At 43.3% G+C, this 13136-nt stretch overlaps 1 protein-coding gene across 7 annotated transcripts in view; it reads left to right on the top strand.

The window, feature by feature from the left end:
• Positions 1–1470: 1470 nt before the first annotated feature.
• Msantd2 (Myb/SANT DNA binding domain containing 2) overlaps positions 1471–13136 on the top strand; it is a 34820-nt gene continuing 23154 nt past the window's right edge. For 4 of the 7 annotated variants that reach the window (XR_003837569.1, XM_029481575.1, XM_021172060.2 and 1 more), the window contains exon 1: positions 1471–2292. Coding sequence is in view for 4 of the 7 variants with exons in the window: in XM_029481575.1 (XP_029337435.1) it covers positions 1519–2292 (774 nt within the window). In the remaining 3 variants the exon portion in view is untranslated. Of the gene's footprint in view, positions 2293–3917; positions 5500–13136 lie in introns of those variants that run through there. The other 3 variants (XR_003837570.1, XM_029481579.1, XM_029481576.1) reach the window with 3 other exon arrangements.

Consider the following 13136-nt stretch of genomic DNA (forward strand, 5'->3'; position numbering starts at 1 on the left):
CAGCTACTCGGGGCGCCACGGTCCTCTACCCCTGCATGGTGTATGACCGTAGGCCCGAGAGCGCTCTTGAACAAAAATCCTCTTGCAGTTTGCAGCAAGACCGTTTCTTGTGGGTGTTTTTGGGGTGTCACCTCTCCTGAGTCAGAACATGCGGGGGTCCTCACGTTGTGGGTCTTTCAGCGTGGGGCCTGGAGAGATTACTCATTAGTTACTCTTACAAGGGTCTCAGAACCTGCAGATGGCTTGCAAGTCTTGTAATTCCAGTTCTAAGGGATCTGATGCCTTTTGCTGACTGTTACCAACATCAGGCCCCTTCACACATAGGCAAACGTTTATACACATAAAACTAAAGGAACACATTTTAAAATGAAGTTTTATTTTGTGTGTGTGTAAGTGTGGGGATATGGGTGGCATATCCCATGCGTGACAGTCAAAGAACAAGTCGTGAGAGCCGGTTGTCTTCGGTCATCAGGCGGGCTTGGCAGCAAATACCTGTACCGGTTGAGCCATCTCTCTGTGCCACTACTGAGGTTTTAAAGTTAATGATCTGAGATAAACAGGATTTCCATTTTAAAAGAATATGTAAATTGACTAGGTTGTGATGGCAGCTCAGGCCTTTAATCCCAACATTCCAGAGGCAGAGGCAGAGGCAGAGGCAGAGGCAGGCGGAGTTTGAGGCCAGCCTGGTCTACAGACTTGGTTCCAGGACAGCCAGGGTAACACAGAAAAACCTTGTGTCAAAAACCAAACTAAAACCACACAAACAAGGTTATATCTTTTTTTTTTAATTTTTAATATTTTTTTATTATATATTTTCCTCAATTACACAAGGTTATATCTTATAGCTATATGATACTTCAATGTTCAAGACTTTACGGAAATATTCAGGAGTGAGTGATGAGTGCTAATTTACTACTAGGTCACAGGAACAGTTTCATTTCCTTGAACTTGACTGGGAAATTTTAAACCAGTTCCAAATCCCAGTGGACTGAGATACCGGAGTAGCTATTCTGCTGGGCTCTGGATCTCTTTCATGCCCCCCCCCCCCCATTATAGATGCTGTATAAAAGCAAGAAAGACATTTACTTTGTCATTGGCCACACAGTTACTCAGAGGAACAAGAAAACAAACGAAACGAAGCTTGTGGGTGTGGCTCAGTGACAGGGTGTTTGCCTAGCAGAACACGTGAGTGCAATCGGAGTTGCTATAGTGGCTGAGTTTCTTGGCTAAAGCGTGCAAACTCTAGCTCATATGAATCTGTTCTCGAAAGTCTTGTCCAGAACCACTACAAGCAGCCTTCGCGCCTTGCCTTCTTCCACATACCCTTTGTAGGGTTTCCTAGTCTCCAATTTGGACATCGGTCCCCCGTACCTAAAGGCGGGCTTAGAGGGAGAATAGGCTCAGGGGCGGAGACAGGAAGACAGAAATACCCAATTCGTCCTTAATTCGAGTGTTGTGAGGGTTGAGATTGGAAAGGAAGTGGGGAGGCTCCAACCAGTCCTTCACTCCCGCGCCCTCATGCCCCCACCCTTCTCTGCTCGGAGCTTGGGTGCGCCGGGTCCCAGCTTCTCCTCCCGGGAGAGGAGCGGCCCGCACCAACTGGCTGGAGGGGAAAGGCGAAGATCTGCGGGCTGCTTGGGCCAGCCAGACACATCCTCGGGGCCCTCTGACCGCCGCCAGCCACTCAGCCCCGAGCCAGGCCCCAGGGCAGCCCCGGAGACCCCGGTGGCCGGATGCAGGGGTGCGTCACTTCCGGGCGGTGCAGCGGCGGCGGCTTGGAAGATGGCTGCGCCCTGTGGCTCGGAGCTGCCCGCCAACTCGCCGCTCAAAATTCCGAAGATGGAGGTGCTTTCCCCGGCGTCTCCCGGCGACCTGAGCGACGGGAACCCATCGCTGTCCGACCCTTCCACGCCTCGGGGAGCCTCCCCTCTCGGGCCCGGCAGCGCGGCGGGCTCGGGGGCCGCGGCGTCCGGGGGTCTCGGGCTGGGGCTGGGGGGCCGCGGCGCTGCCTCGTCCTCGGTCTCCTTCTCGCCCGGCGGCGGCAGTGGCGGGGCTGCGGCGGCCGCTGCCGCCGCCTGCCGGGGTATGTCGTGGACGCCGGCAGAGACGAACGCGCTCATCGCTGTATGGGGCAACGAGCGGCTGGTGGAGGCGCGGTACCAGCAGCTGGAGGGAGCCGGCACGGTATTCGGCAGCAAGGCCCCTGGGCCGGCCATGTACGAGCGCGTGTCCCGGGCCCTGGCCGAGCTGGGCTACGAGCGGACCCCGTCCCAGTGCCGGGAGCGCATCAAGGTAACCGGCCGCTCTGCCCGGGGCAGCGAACCAGAGGCAGAGAAGGCGGGGAAACGGGCCTGGGGGCGGGGGCCGGGCCGAGCACGGGGCTCCCCTCCCGGGCCCCGGGTATCCCTTGTGTCTGCTCCGCCTCTTTCTTCTCTCCCTGGGAAGGGGCGCTTCTTTCCAGATGGCCGCCAGCCCGTAGGTTTCCTGAGTTTGAAGTTGGGCGTGTCTGCCGCCGCCCCTCTTTCTTGCCAATTGAGGATGTTCCTGCGCTCTGAAGTTGGTAGTTTCTCTCATTGTGCGCGGGGCCCGCAACTGTCGTGGGTGCTGTCGCCCGCACTGCTTTGTTCCCAGATAGAGGGACTCCCAGACTGAAGCTTTCCAGCTGGGATGGAATTGAGGAAGGGTAGCAGAGGGCCGGATGAGCGCCCAGTGTAAGATTTTTTTCCTTTAAGTGCTGAAGTTTCAAGAATAGAGCATTGGGACGGCTGGCCTTTTGTGTCAGTCGCTTTGCTTGTCAGTTGAGGTGATACAAGGACTAGCAAGATTTGAGGTGCTTTTGGAGAGCTGGAAAGGCTTAGTGAAAGAAAGGTCGTGTATTGTTATCGTGGACGTAGAGGACACCTTGAACGTTAGTCTGCTTGAGGGCTCTTTTGGAATTTGGAACTGGCGATCTTTTCAGAGTCAGGTTGCCTTGAGAGTCAGGAGGCTTCTAATTCCGAGGAAGCCCTTTCTTGACACCCAGGTTTTTTTCTGCTTTAGTTAGGGTGCCCGGATGCGGACAAGTAAAACCGAGTATGCATCTGGCTATCCTTATGCATCAGCATGTTTAAATGTGGAGGCTTAATGTGGGTTAATTTTACCATCAGCCTGCATATCGGTTTACTGTTTCTAATGAGTTGTCTAGGCCTTCATATCTGCCTTTGCAGACAAGGATCTGTACTTTAGTTAAGTTCTTCCCTCTTTCTAGTATCTGCTCAGAGTTTCTCCCAGTTTTCGTTGAAAACATTACATTGTGTTTACGTAGTGTTCACTTCTGATAGTGAAGGCTACTTTTTCTGGGGCCGAAGAACAGTCACAACTGAGAATATCACATTAGCAAACAACCATAATACTCAGTAAGAATAGTTGTTTAAGTAAGGGTAATCACACTGAATGGGGGAAGGGGGGGAGATTGTCCCATAGTTCATGAAGCCTTGGCTTCAAAGATGTTCATTTGGAGACGTTGCTACTTAGAAAATTTGGTCCAGAAACAGCTGTTTCATTGTTAACTGTTAGATTAATTTTACACCCATTAGAAAGCTAAGTTAGATTATTTGATTATGTACATTTGAGGATTCTTATTGAGCTCCTTTGTTAAACAAGAATGTCATTGAGATAATATGTACTAGTGAAAAACTACTGTTGCTTGGATTTCATTCATTGCGCTATTCAGGATTGTTCATGTTAAATTTGGGGCAGTTTCTTTGAGCTGTCCTGTATAGCATCCACCCACAAACTTTTCTGGAGTTCTGAGAGTGTCTTAGGCATTTGTAAATTATGCCTGTTTTCTTGATTTTTATTCATAGGATTTTCAAAGTGTACTATCAAAACCTTGCTGAATGTAAATCTCTCCATAAAATTGTTTCTCAAACAACCAGGGGATATCTAGTTGGAATGCTTCATTGTCCAGTTATGAGAAGGAAATCTAAAGCAAAGAAAGGAGATTGAGCCTCTGAAGAATTTAGAGGATCAGTTTACCTGTTTTCAGACAGGTAAGATCAAGTTGACCTCAAACTTTTAGTCTTGTGAGATTATGAGATGTTGATGGGTTGATTCTCTGATACTCCGTAGCAGTTAACAGACAAGGAGGGATGACAAATGTTTGCTTTTGATCAAGAAACACAGACTCTGTTAATGTTGATATTTTCTGCCAGAATTAAGGACAAGTTCTAGTCTGGTCCCTCCACAAACCAGCATTCAGTAGGCACTGAATAAATACTTTGCTCATCTAAGAAAGTATAGAAAGAGTTTTGGAAGGTATTCTTTTTTTTTTTTTTTGACTTTTTGTTGCTGTGATAAAACACTGACCAAAACCAGTGTGGAGGAAAGGGTTTGTTTGACTAACAGCTTATAGCTTATTATTTAGGGAAGCCAGGTATTTTAGTTTACTATTGCTTTGAAGAGATACCATGACCAAGGCAATGTATTAAAGACAGCATTTAATTGCAGGCTTGTTTACAGTTTCAGAGGGTGAGTCTTGGTCCAGGATCATCATGGTGGTCCAAGCCTGGCAGCAGGCATGGCGCTGGAGCAGTAGCAAAGAGCTTACACTGATTCTCAAGCAGGACACAGAGAGGAAGAGATTGAGCTTTTGAAACCTCAGAGTTTACCCCTGGGGACAAATCTCATTCCCCAAGACCTTACTTCCTAATCCTTCCCAAAACAGTTCTACCAACTAAAGCCAAGCGTTTAAATATGTGAGTCTGTAGGACCTGAAGCAGAGACCACACAGGAACACCACATACTGGCTGGCTTCCTTGGCTTGCTCTGCTACCTTTCTTTCATAGTTCAGGTGTACCTTCCCAGGGATGGCACCACCTACAGTAGGCTGGGCCCACCTATATCAATTAGCAATTGGGAGAATGCCTTACAGACATGGTTACAACTAGTCTAGTAGAGGCATTTCCTCAACTGAATTTCCCTCTTCTCAGGTGTATCTAGGTTTGTGTCAAGTTGATACAAACTGTGACTGAATGTATAAACATTTATAGTAGTGTTATTGAAAATTAAAAACATGGACTTTGGAACCCAATTTTAAAAATATTGCATTAAAGCTAAGCTTTAAAAGGCTGAGGAGTTGGCTCTGTGGTAGAGTGCTTGCCTATTTTCTATAAGGCCATGGAGTCAAATACAAAAAAACCCTAGCAATGAAATTTCCCCTAGCTCTATCCTTTTAGAAAACTGTAAATGTGATCTTTAGCTCAGAAGCAAAGAGTCACTGAGAACAGAGTCATGAGGTAGCTGCCTAGGGAATAAAGATTGTAATTAGGAAAAGTACAACCCTAAGTTTTTAGAACCTTTGACCCAAAAACAAATCTCTAGGTCCCAGTTTTTAGAAGTGGCAGTTAAGAACAGTAATGTGGAATTGTCATCGTGTCCCTATATATGAGAAATGCAAAAAGGAAATGCAGGGGCTGGAGAGCCAGCCCAGAGAGCAGTTTACAAAAAAATCCAGTAATACCTTTGTCTTTAGTTGTGCAAAATAAATGAAGACCAGAAAGTTGGTTTTTTTTTTTTTTTTTTTTTTTTTTTTTTTTTATCAATCCTGGAGGGGAGAAGCGGTTCGGAAGNAGAGCAGTTTACAAAAAAATCCAGTAATACCTTTTTTTTTAGTTGTAAAAAAAAAAAAAAAACCAAAAAGTTTTTTTTTTTTTTTTTTTTTTTTTTTTTTTGGATTTATCAATCCTGGAGGGGAGAAGCGGTTCGGAAGTGGTAAGTTTTGAGATAGGGTCTCTCTGTGTAGCTTTGGCTGTCCTGGAACTTGCTCTGTAGACCAGGCTAGATTTGAACCCAGAGATTTTCTGCCTCTGTCTCCAGAATGCTCGGATTAAAGGATGGGATTAGCAGGGCAGTGGTGGGGCACGCCTTTAATCTCAGCCCTTGGGAGGCAGAGGCAGGTGGATTTCTGAGTTTGAGGCCAGCCTGTTCTATCTACAAAGTGAGTTCCAGGACAGCCAGGGCTATACAGAGAAACCCTGTCTCAAAACAAAACAAAACAAAACAAAACAAAACAAAACAGAAGAGGGAAAAAAAAAAAAGGATGGGATTAAAGCTACCACTGCCTGGCTGGCTATTTTGGCTGTTTATTTCCTTCCTTCCTTCCTTCCTTCCTTCCTTCCTTCCTTCCTTCCTTCCGTGTATATGAGCACGCTGTAGTGTCTTCAGACACAACAGAAGAGGGCACCAGATCCCATTACAGATGGTTGTGAGCCACCATGTGAGTGGTGGGAATTGAACTCAGAACCTCTGGAAGAGCAGTCAGTGCTCTTAACTGCTGAGCCATCTCTCCAGCCCCTTTTTATTTTAGGTGAGTGTGTGAGTACACCAAGTGAGCATCTGGTGCTTGCAGAGGTCAGATGAAAGCATTTGATCCCCTGGACCTGGAGTTATGGATGATTGTGAGCTATCAATTGGGTGGGTGCTGGGAACTGATCCCTGGGTCCTCAGCAAGAGCAGCAAGTCTTTATTTATTACTAAGTCATTTCTCCAGCCCCCAAACCAGGAAATTCTTGTGTAGAGTAATGAAGCTTATTTAAATGTACGCTCAGAGGTAGGATGTCAGTGTTAGCATGTGGTTAGTATGTGGAATTGCCCTGGGTTCAATTCTCAGCATTGCAGAGCAAACAAAACACCGTAACAGGATGTAGGCAATACTGTATATATTGTCCAATCCATGGCTTCCTTGCAGTGTTCTCTAAACTATTCTTACAAAAAGCAATCAACAAAAGCCTTAATAACAGAGGCTCACAGAGAGAAAGAATACCACACGAGTGAGTTATATTTCTTTTGTAATATATTTGAAATTCCTATAAGCATTTAGTTATGTAACGCCAGTAAAAGGGATGGACCGATGGTTCAAGGGTTACGAGCACTGTTCTTTCACAGGATCTGGATGTGGACATTCTTTCACAGCATCCACATGTAGGCTCACAAACATCTCCTTTCAGGGAATCTGATGGCCTCTTCTGGTTTCCAGGGGCACCAGCTACACAGTGATGACACGGACATATATACATGCAGGCAAAATACATGTATATTTTAAACAGGGGGTGTAGGGTATAGATAGAGATACATACCAGTAAACTTTTTCTTTTTTCGTTTTTTTTTGAGATGTGGTTTCATATAATGTAGGGTGGCTTTGAACTTGATATGTAGTTGAGGCTGGTCATAAACTTGTGATCCTCTTGCTTCTACCTTGTGAGTGCTGGCATTATAGGAAGGTGCCACCATGCCTATAAATAATTTCATGCTCTAATAAATAATTTCATCTTGATTTGAAAAGTAGTAATCAGTTTTTACACTTAGATAATTTCTAACATGGAGTTGCTGGCCTTCCTCCTAAAAAGGCACTGGGAAGCTGACTCCTATCCTAGCTCCTCGCCCAACTACTGTCTTAAAGTATAATACTTCTCTGGACTGTACTTTTTACTTATACAACAAAAATATTAAGATTATAAATATTAATAATGGGGCTGGTGAGATGGCTCAGCGGTTAAAAGCACTGACTGCTCTTCCAAAGGTCCTGAGTTCAAATCCCAGCAACCACATGGTGGCTCACAACCATCCATAACAAGATCTGACGCCCTCTTCTGGAATGTCTGAAGACAGCTACAGTGTACTTTCATAATAAACAAACAAATCTTTAAAAAAAATATATTAATAATGCTTGGCTTTTGTTACTGAAGTTCAACTTTTTAATATTGTTCGTAATTATATTTCTGAGCTACAGTACTTTAATTGAAAATCAGATACATTGTTTAGAGTTTCATTTGATGTCTGCCATGATGTTGGCATTTGTTCTGGCTTTTGGATAAATAGATGTGTTTAAAACTGCTTTACTACACAGATTGTTTATTCTGAAATTTTCTTATGTTTTTGTTTGCCAGAAGAAAATGTGTTTGGTGACAAATCCAGCCCAGTTTTGGAGTCAGATAAACAAAGATAGAGGGTTTTTTTTTTTTTTTTTTTTTTTTTTTGTTTCCTTTCTTTTTTGTGTGTCATTTTGTGTACATTGTATGATTTTTTTTCTTATAAAACTTTCCTTTATATGTTCACTCACCAAATGAACCTTGAGTGCTTGTTATTTGTGGGGCTGTCTACTAGACAGATGATGATAGAATACAAAACCCCCTGTTAAATACAGATGGCTCCTGTAATCTGAGCACTTTTACTCCAGCTGCAGCTTGTATACACACACTGAAGAGTTGAGAATGTATGAAACAACTCAAGTGATGGTTGATTAAGTGGCACTGGACTGAAGCAGATTGTAAGTGTGATAGCTTCAAAGGGGAGCCATCTTTCCTCAGTAGCTCAGTCATCCTCAGTAGCTGAAAGATCTGTCTTGACTTAGGATCCATGAAAGCCTTTACTTCTGAGCCAGATGCCACATTCACACTTCAGTCAGTTAATCTGATGCATTGCAGACCTCATTCTCAAGGCCTATATTTTTGGGTGTTGGCCAAAAATTTGCCTCTAAAGAGTTGGCTTTATGTCTGTGAACAGATGTATATGTCTAGCTTTGCCTGAAGTTGAAAGGCAAGGCATTGTGTGTGACCTAACAATCTTGCCTTTGCTTGTCTGTTCCATGCTGATTAACCATCAAACTCTTCTGTCTAGCATACAAAACAATTAATTTTTGGGACGTTGCTTGCATTTGTCCATCAATTGTCATTACATTGGAATACAGTTTGTCATTTAGCACCCAAATTACAGTACAGCATATTTGACCTTTTATTTCAGCTATGCTTTGTTTGTGAGAACCAATAGGTCTGAGATAACGTGGAGCCAAAAGATGCTTAGTTCCTTGTAAAAGCCTTTTAGTGGACTGCCCACCCCGAGAACTTTGCTTTGGTGTTTGTAGACAAGACTTTTCTTCTTTGTGTTGAAAGATCTCCAAGAAATGTTGTAAGCCACATAAGTAGATCCAGTGAGACCTTTCTCTTATCATTTGTTACATGTTCTGATTCTGTTGTCTCCATCTTACTATCACTTGAAAGTTTGGGTGTTTGGGACTGGGAGTGTGGCTCAGTGGTGAAGCATTTATTTGCCTAGCATTGTAAGGCCTTGGGTTCTATTCACAGCACTGTTAGAAGCAAAAACAACCAGTAAAATCTGTTCCTTTGTGTAGAGTATGGTGGCAAAAGCTTATAATCCCAACATTAGGGAGATTGAGCAAAAGGTTAAGGCCAGCCTGGCTCTATAGAGAGGCCAAGGTTATCCTCGTTACCATTGCTCTGTCTCACGGATCTTACGCTTGGACTTTCAGCTTTAAAGATACAACAAGCTCCCACTAGAACTGTGAATGAATGGGATTCTCAATTATTTATTGGCCTTTTAAAAATTATTATTTTAATGAAGAAAGTATCTGGGATTGGTGTCTTACATTTGTAATTCCAACACTTAGAAGGCAGAGGCAGAGGCAGAGGCAGAGGCAGGAGGATTGCAAATTCAAGGCTGGCATGTGCTGCATGAAGAGTGCCAAGCAAATCTGGGATACATAGAGAGACTATATTACTGTTTTTCATTGTTGTAACAAAATGTTTTACAAAAGCAACTTGTGGATGGAAGGGTGCACATTGGTCACAGTTTGCAGATGTAGTCTGTTGTGTCAGGGAAGTCATGGCAGCAGGAGTTTCAGGCAGCTGTGAATGTGCTGTCTTCACAGTAAGGAAGCAGATGAGTGCTGCCGGTTAGCTTGTTGTCAGACTTTTTCTCATCCTGAGAACTCATCCCATTGGAGAACGGCATTCATTTGGTTTCCTTCCTCAGACCTTTTTGGAAACACTTTTGCAGATACATCTATAGTTGTGTTTCCATAAGTAAGTCTAAATTTGGTTTTAAACATCACAAAATACAAACAAGAAAAGTAAAAGAAAAACATTTATTATTGTAAAGATATAGCTGGTCATATAGCTGTGGTAGAAATATTTACTTGCCCATCACAGATAAGCATTGGGTTCCTTCCCCAGGACAGTGAAAGGGCATGGTAGAACAGTAGAATCTTAACAATTGGGAGTTGGGGGCAGGAAGATCAGGAGCTCAAGGTCATTCATTCTTGGCCATATAGAGAAGTTGGTTTGGGTTACATCAGTGCCTGTCTGAAAACCCAAAAAAGGAAAAATACGAAACAAGCTATGTAGTATAAACATTTCCATCCAATAAAATTTTCTGTGATGATAGGAATGTTTGTAACTGTTAGTTCAGTGTGATTGATATCAGGTACATGTGACCACTGGCCCCTCAGAATGTGACTAGTGTGCCCAAGTAACTGGGTTTTAAATTATGTTTAGTTTCAATTAAGTTACTTCAAACTTTTAAATAGCCACTTTAAACTAATGGCTACTGTGTTGAATGTTGTTGGGAGTATTAAAGCACTCTAAAAGGATTCTTTTGGACCCATACTCAAGACCTCTAAGGGGAGGTCAGAATTCTTTTCATTTGTCATATCATTCTATTTCTCTACAGGGACAACTTTGAAGTGGTTCCCTGTTCGAAGTGGTGGGGATTTTAGGCCAAGAACTAAAAGTATTCTAAACTTAAGTTGACTGGGGCAAGTATTAAGTTTTCGGTTTTTTGGCACACAAAGTCCAGGAGGCCTTTCTGTGATATAATAGAAAGGCTTTACATCTATATAACTACAGGTGCTGTGAATAATTAAAACGGTACCAGAGAGACTACAGCAAAAATTTTGTTTAATTTAACTTAAATGTGAATATCTGCATGTTGCAGTGCTGGTATATTGATTGGCCAGGGCAACTCTGGAATTAATGGTATCAAGCTTTTCTGCTACAGAGTCTGCAAAGACTTTGAAATTCATGCACTCTCTAAAACATTTGTAGGTAAATAGTAAACATGTAGATCAGGGGCTGGAGAAATGGCTCAGCAGTTAGGAGCAATTGTTGCGTTTACAAAGGACCTTGGTTTAGTTTCCAGCAACCACATAGTAGTTCACAGCTATTCTGTAGCTCCAGTTCCAGGGGATTTGATATCCTCTCTGACCTCCATGGGCACTGGGTAAGAAAGTGGTGCACATAACACTCATATACGGAAAAAGATAAAATCTAAAAACATTTAAAATTTTATGGGAATTACTAGGATATATAAAATACCCTGGTTTGGGATGCATAAGACAAAAATGGGTGTAAAATTTATGAATAATGCACTCTGAATCTGAGAACTCCTTATAATATCCTTGTTGGTAAGTGTTAGCAAATTTATGGAGTAGGAGATAATTCTCATTATGTTTGAAGGAAGCAAAGTCTCAGACCCATTGTTGCTTTGGTCATACTAAATTCAGAGGTCAGACCTTTATTCCTAAAAAATATGGTGGGATGATCCCAATCTTCAAGGTTTTTAGGTCCTGATCAGTCAGCAGAGGAAATACGTAGCCCCTGGTATCTTTTGAATATCTTTCTTACCTAATACAGTGGAACTCAATCCTTGAGATCCAGGGTTTAAGTAATGAGATCTGAAATAGAGACCTTAAAGTTTCATTACTTACAGTACAGTGGTGAGCCTTTACGTAACCACAGGAGTTAGACCTGAGGAACTAGTTGCTGTGTAGTGAAGTTTGTGTGGTGGTGTTGGTATTGATACTACGCTCACTGGGCATTGTGGTTGAGCTTCAGGAGCATGTTACCCTAGGCTCCAGACTTTACCTGGAGGTAACAAGGTGGTTAGTTAGGCAGAAGGCAGCAGAATAGATGAGTTGTTGGTGTGGAGCTCAGGAGCAATGTAACCTGGATTCTTCTAAATAGTGAAAGTGTTCCAAAGTTTTTAAGTGATTTTAAAAGAGTGCCTTTTAGTTGAGGAACAACTTGCTGTGTAGTGTAGGGTGAAGATGTGGTTTAGAATCAGTGAATGATTGCCTGGTAGTGTTATAAAGAACCATCTGAGAGTAAACTGGTAATTTCAGGATGGCATTTGAATGAATGTGCCAGTTCTAGGTTATATTTTTTATTATTAGCATATTTTTTATTGAACTGTAGTTGTGTAAATGTAATGCATTGCATTCCTTAATTTTGATTTTAAGAAAACCTAAAGTTGTACATCTGTATTTGACTATCACACACAAGGAGAATATATTTTACTTTGGGAACTAGTTTATTACTATAACATGTACATATAATAGAAATAAATTTTACCAAGTAATAATGATAGCTTACACTGTACAATGATACAGTATTGTAGCATTGAGCACATCCCACAGACTGTTCTATGTGCTGACACCCTGCACTTTACTCCACTAGGTGCTGGCCTGTTTGAACATGGGCAGGCCAGCTTTGGAGCCTCTTTAAAGCTATGGATGTGGAAACACCTAACTAGACTGTGCTATATTCTCTTTGTTGCCCATGCATCACACTCATTTTCCTTCTTCCCAGTCTTTGCCAGTGTTGCTCCCCCGTAACTCCACCCGAGGCGCCCGCATGCTTCCTAGCTGAAGCAGAGTCTCAGTGGTCTCTAGACATTTTGCACCTAAAACTGGTATGAGGAAAAATGAGAGGAAGGAGGACACTTGCAGGGTCACATTGTCCCCACATAGGGTATACTTGGGACATGGCAGAATAGAAGAGCTGGAAGAACAGGGGAAGGGAAGACAGCTTACAACTCACCAGAAGAACCCTTCCTCCATGTTCCACTCCCCAGGCTTTACATTTGGAAGAGATGTTGCCCGACTTCCCTGTCTGTGTGAGTACTTCACACCAAGAGTTTTGTGGCTGTGGTTCTTTGTTCTTTTGCACTTTGATAGAGCACAGTAGGTGGTAGTCTTTGCCTTGGAGAGTCTGCAGTAGCAGGGAGCCATTCCCAGGGTCATGAAGTAGCCCAGAGATACTTGAGGCCCCCTTGATAAGGTTTGTTACAGGATAAACTGTACGGGCCAGGAAACCACCTGTTACTCAGTGCCCATAGGCTCAGCCCATCCCTTCTTCTCAGACTTGGTCTTCTTCATATGTCCCTTACTTGGCATCCATCATTCTGACCTACGCTAGCTTCTGTTCAACCATCTTATTAGGCACCCTCTTGCAGCATTAGGATCCTCCCTCCCCCATGTTTCTCTTCTACGCCCTCTCCTTGTTGCTCCTGTCTCTCAGGCAGGG

The sequence above is a fragment of the Mus caroli genome, chromosome 9 (genome assembly GCF_900094665.2).
Source record: "Mus caroli chromosome 9, CAROLI_EIJ_v1.1, whole genome shotgun sequence".
In the NCBI taxonomy this organism is placed as follows: domain Eukaryota; kingdom Metazoa; phylum Chordata; class Mammalia; order Rodentia; family Muridae; genus Mus; species Mus caroli.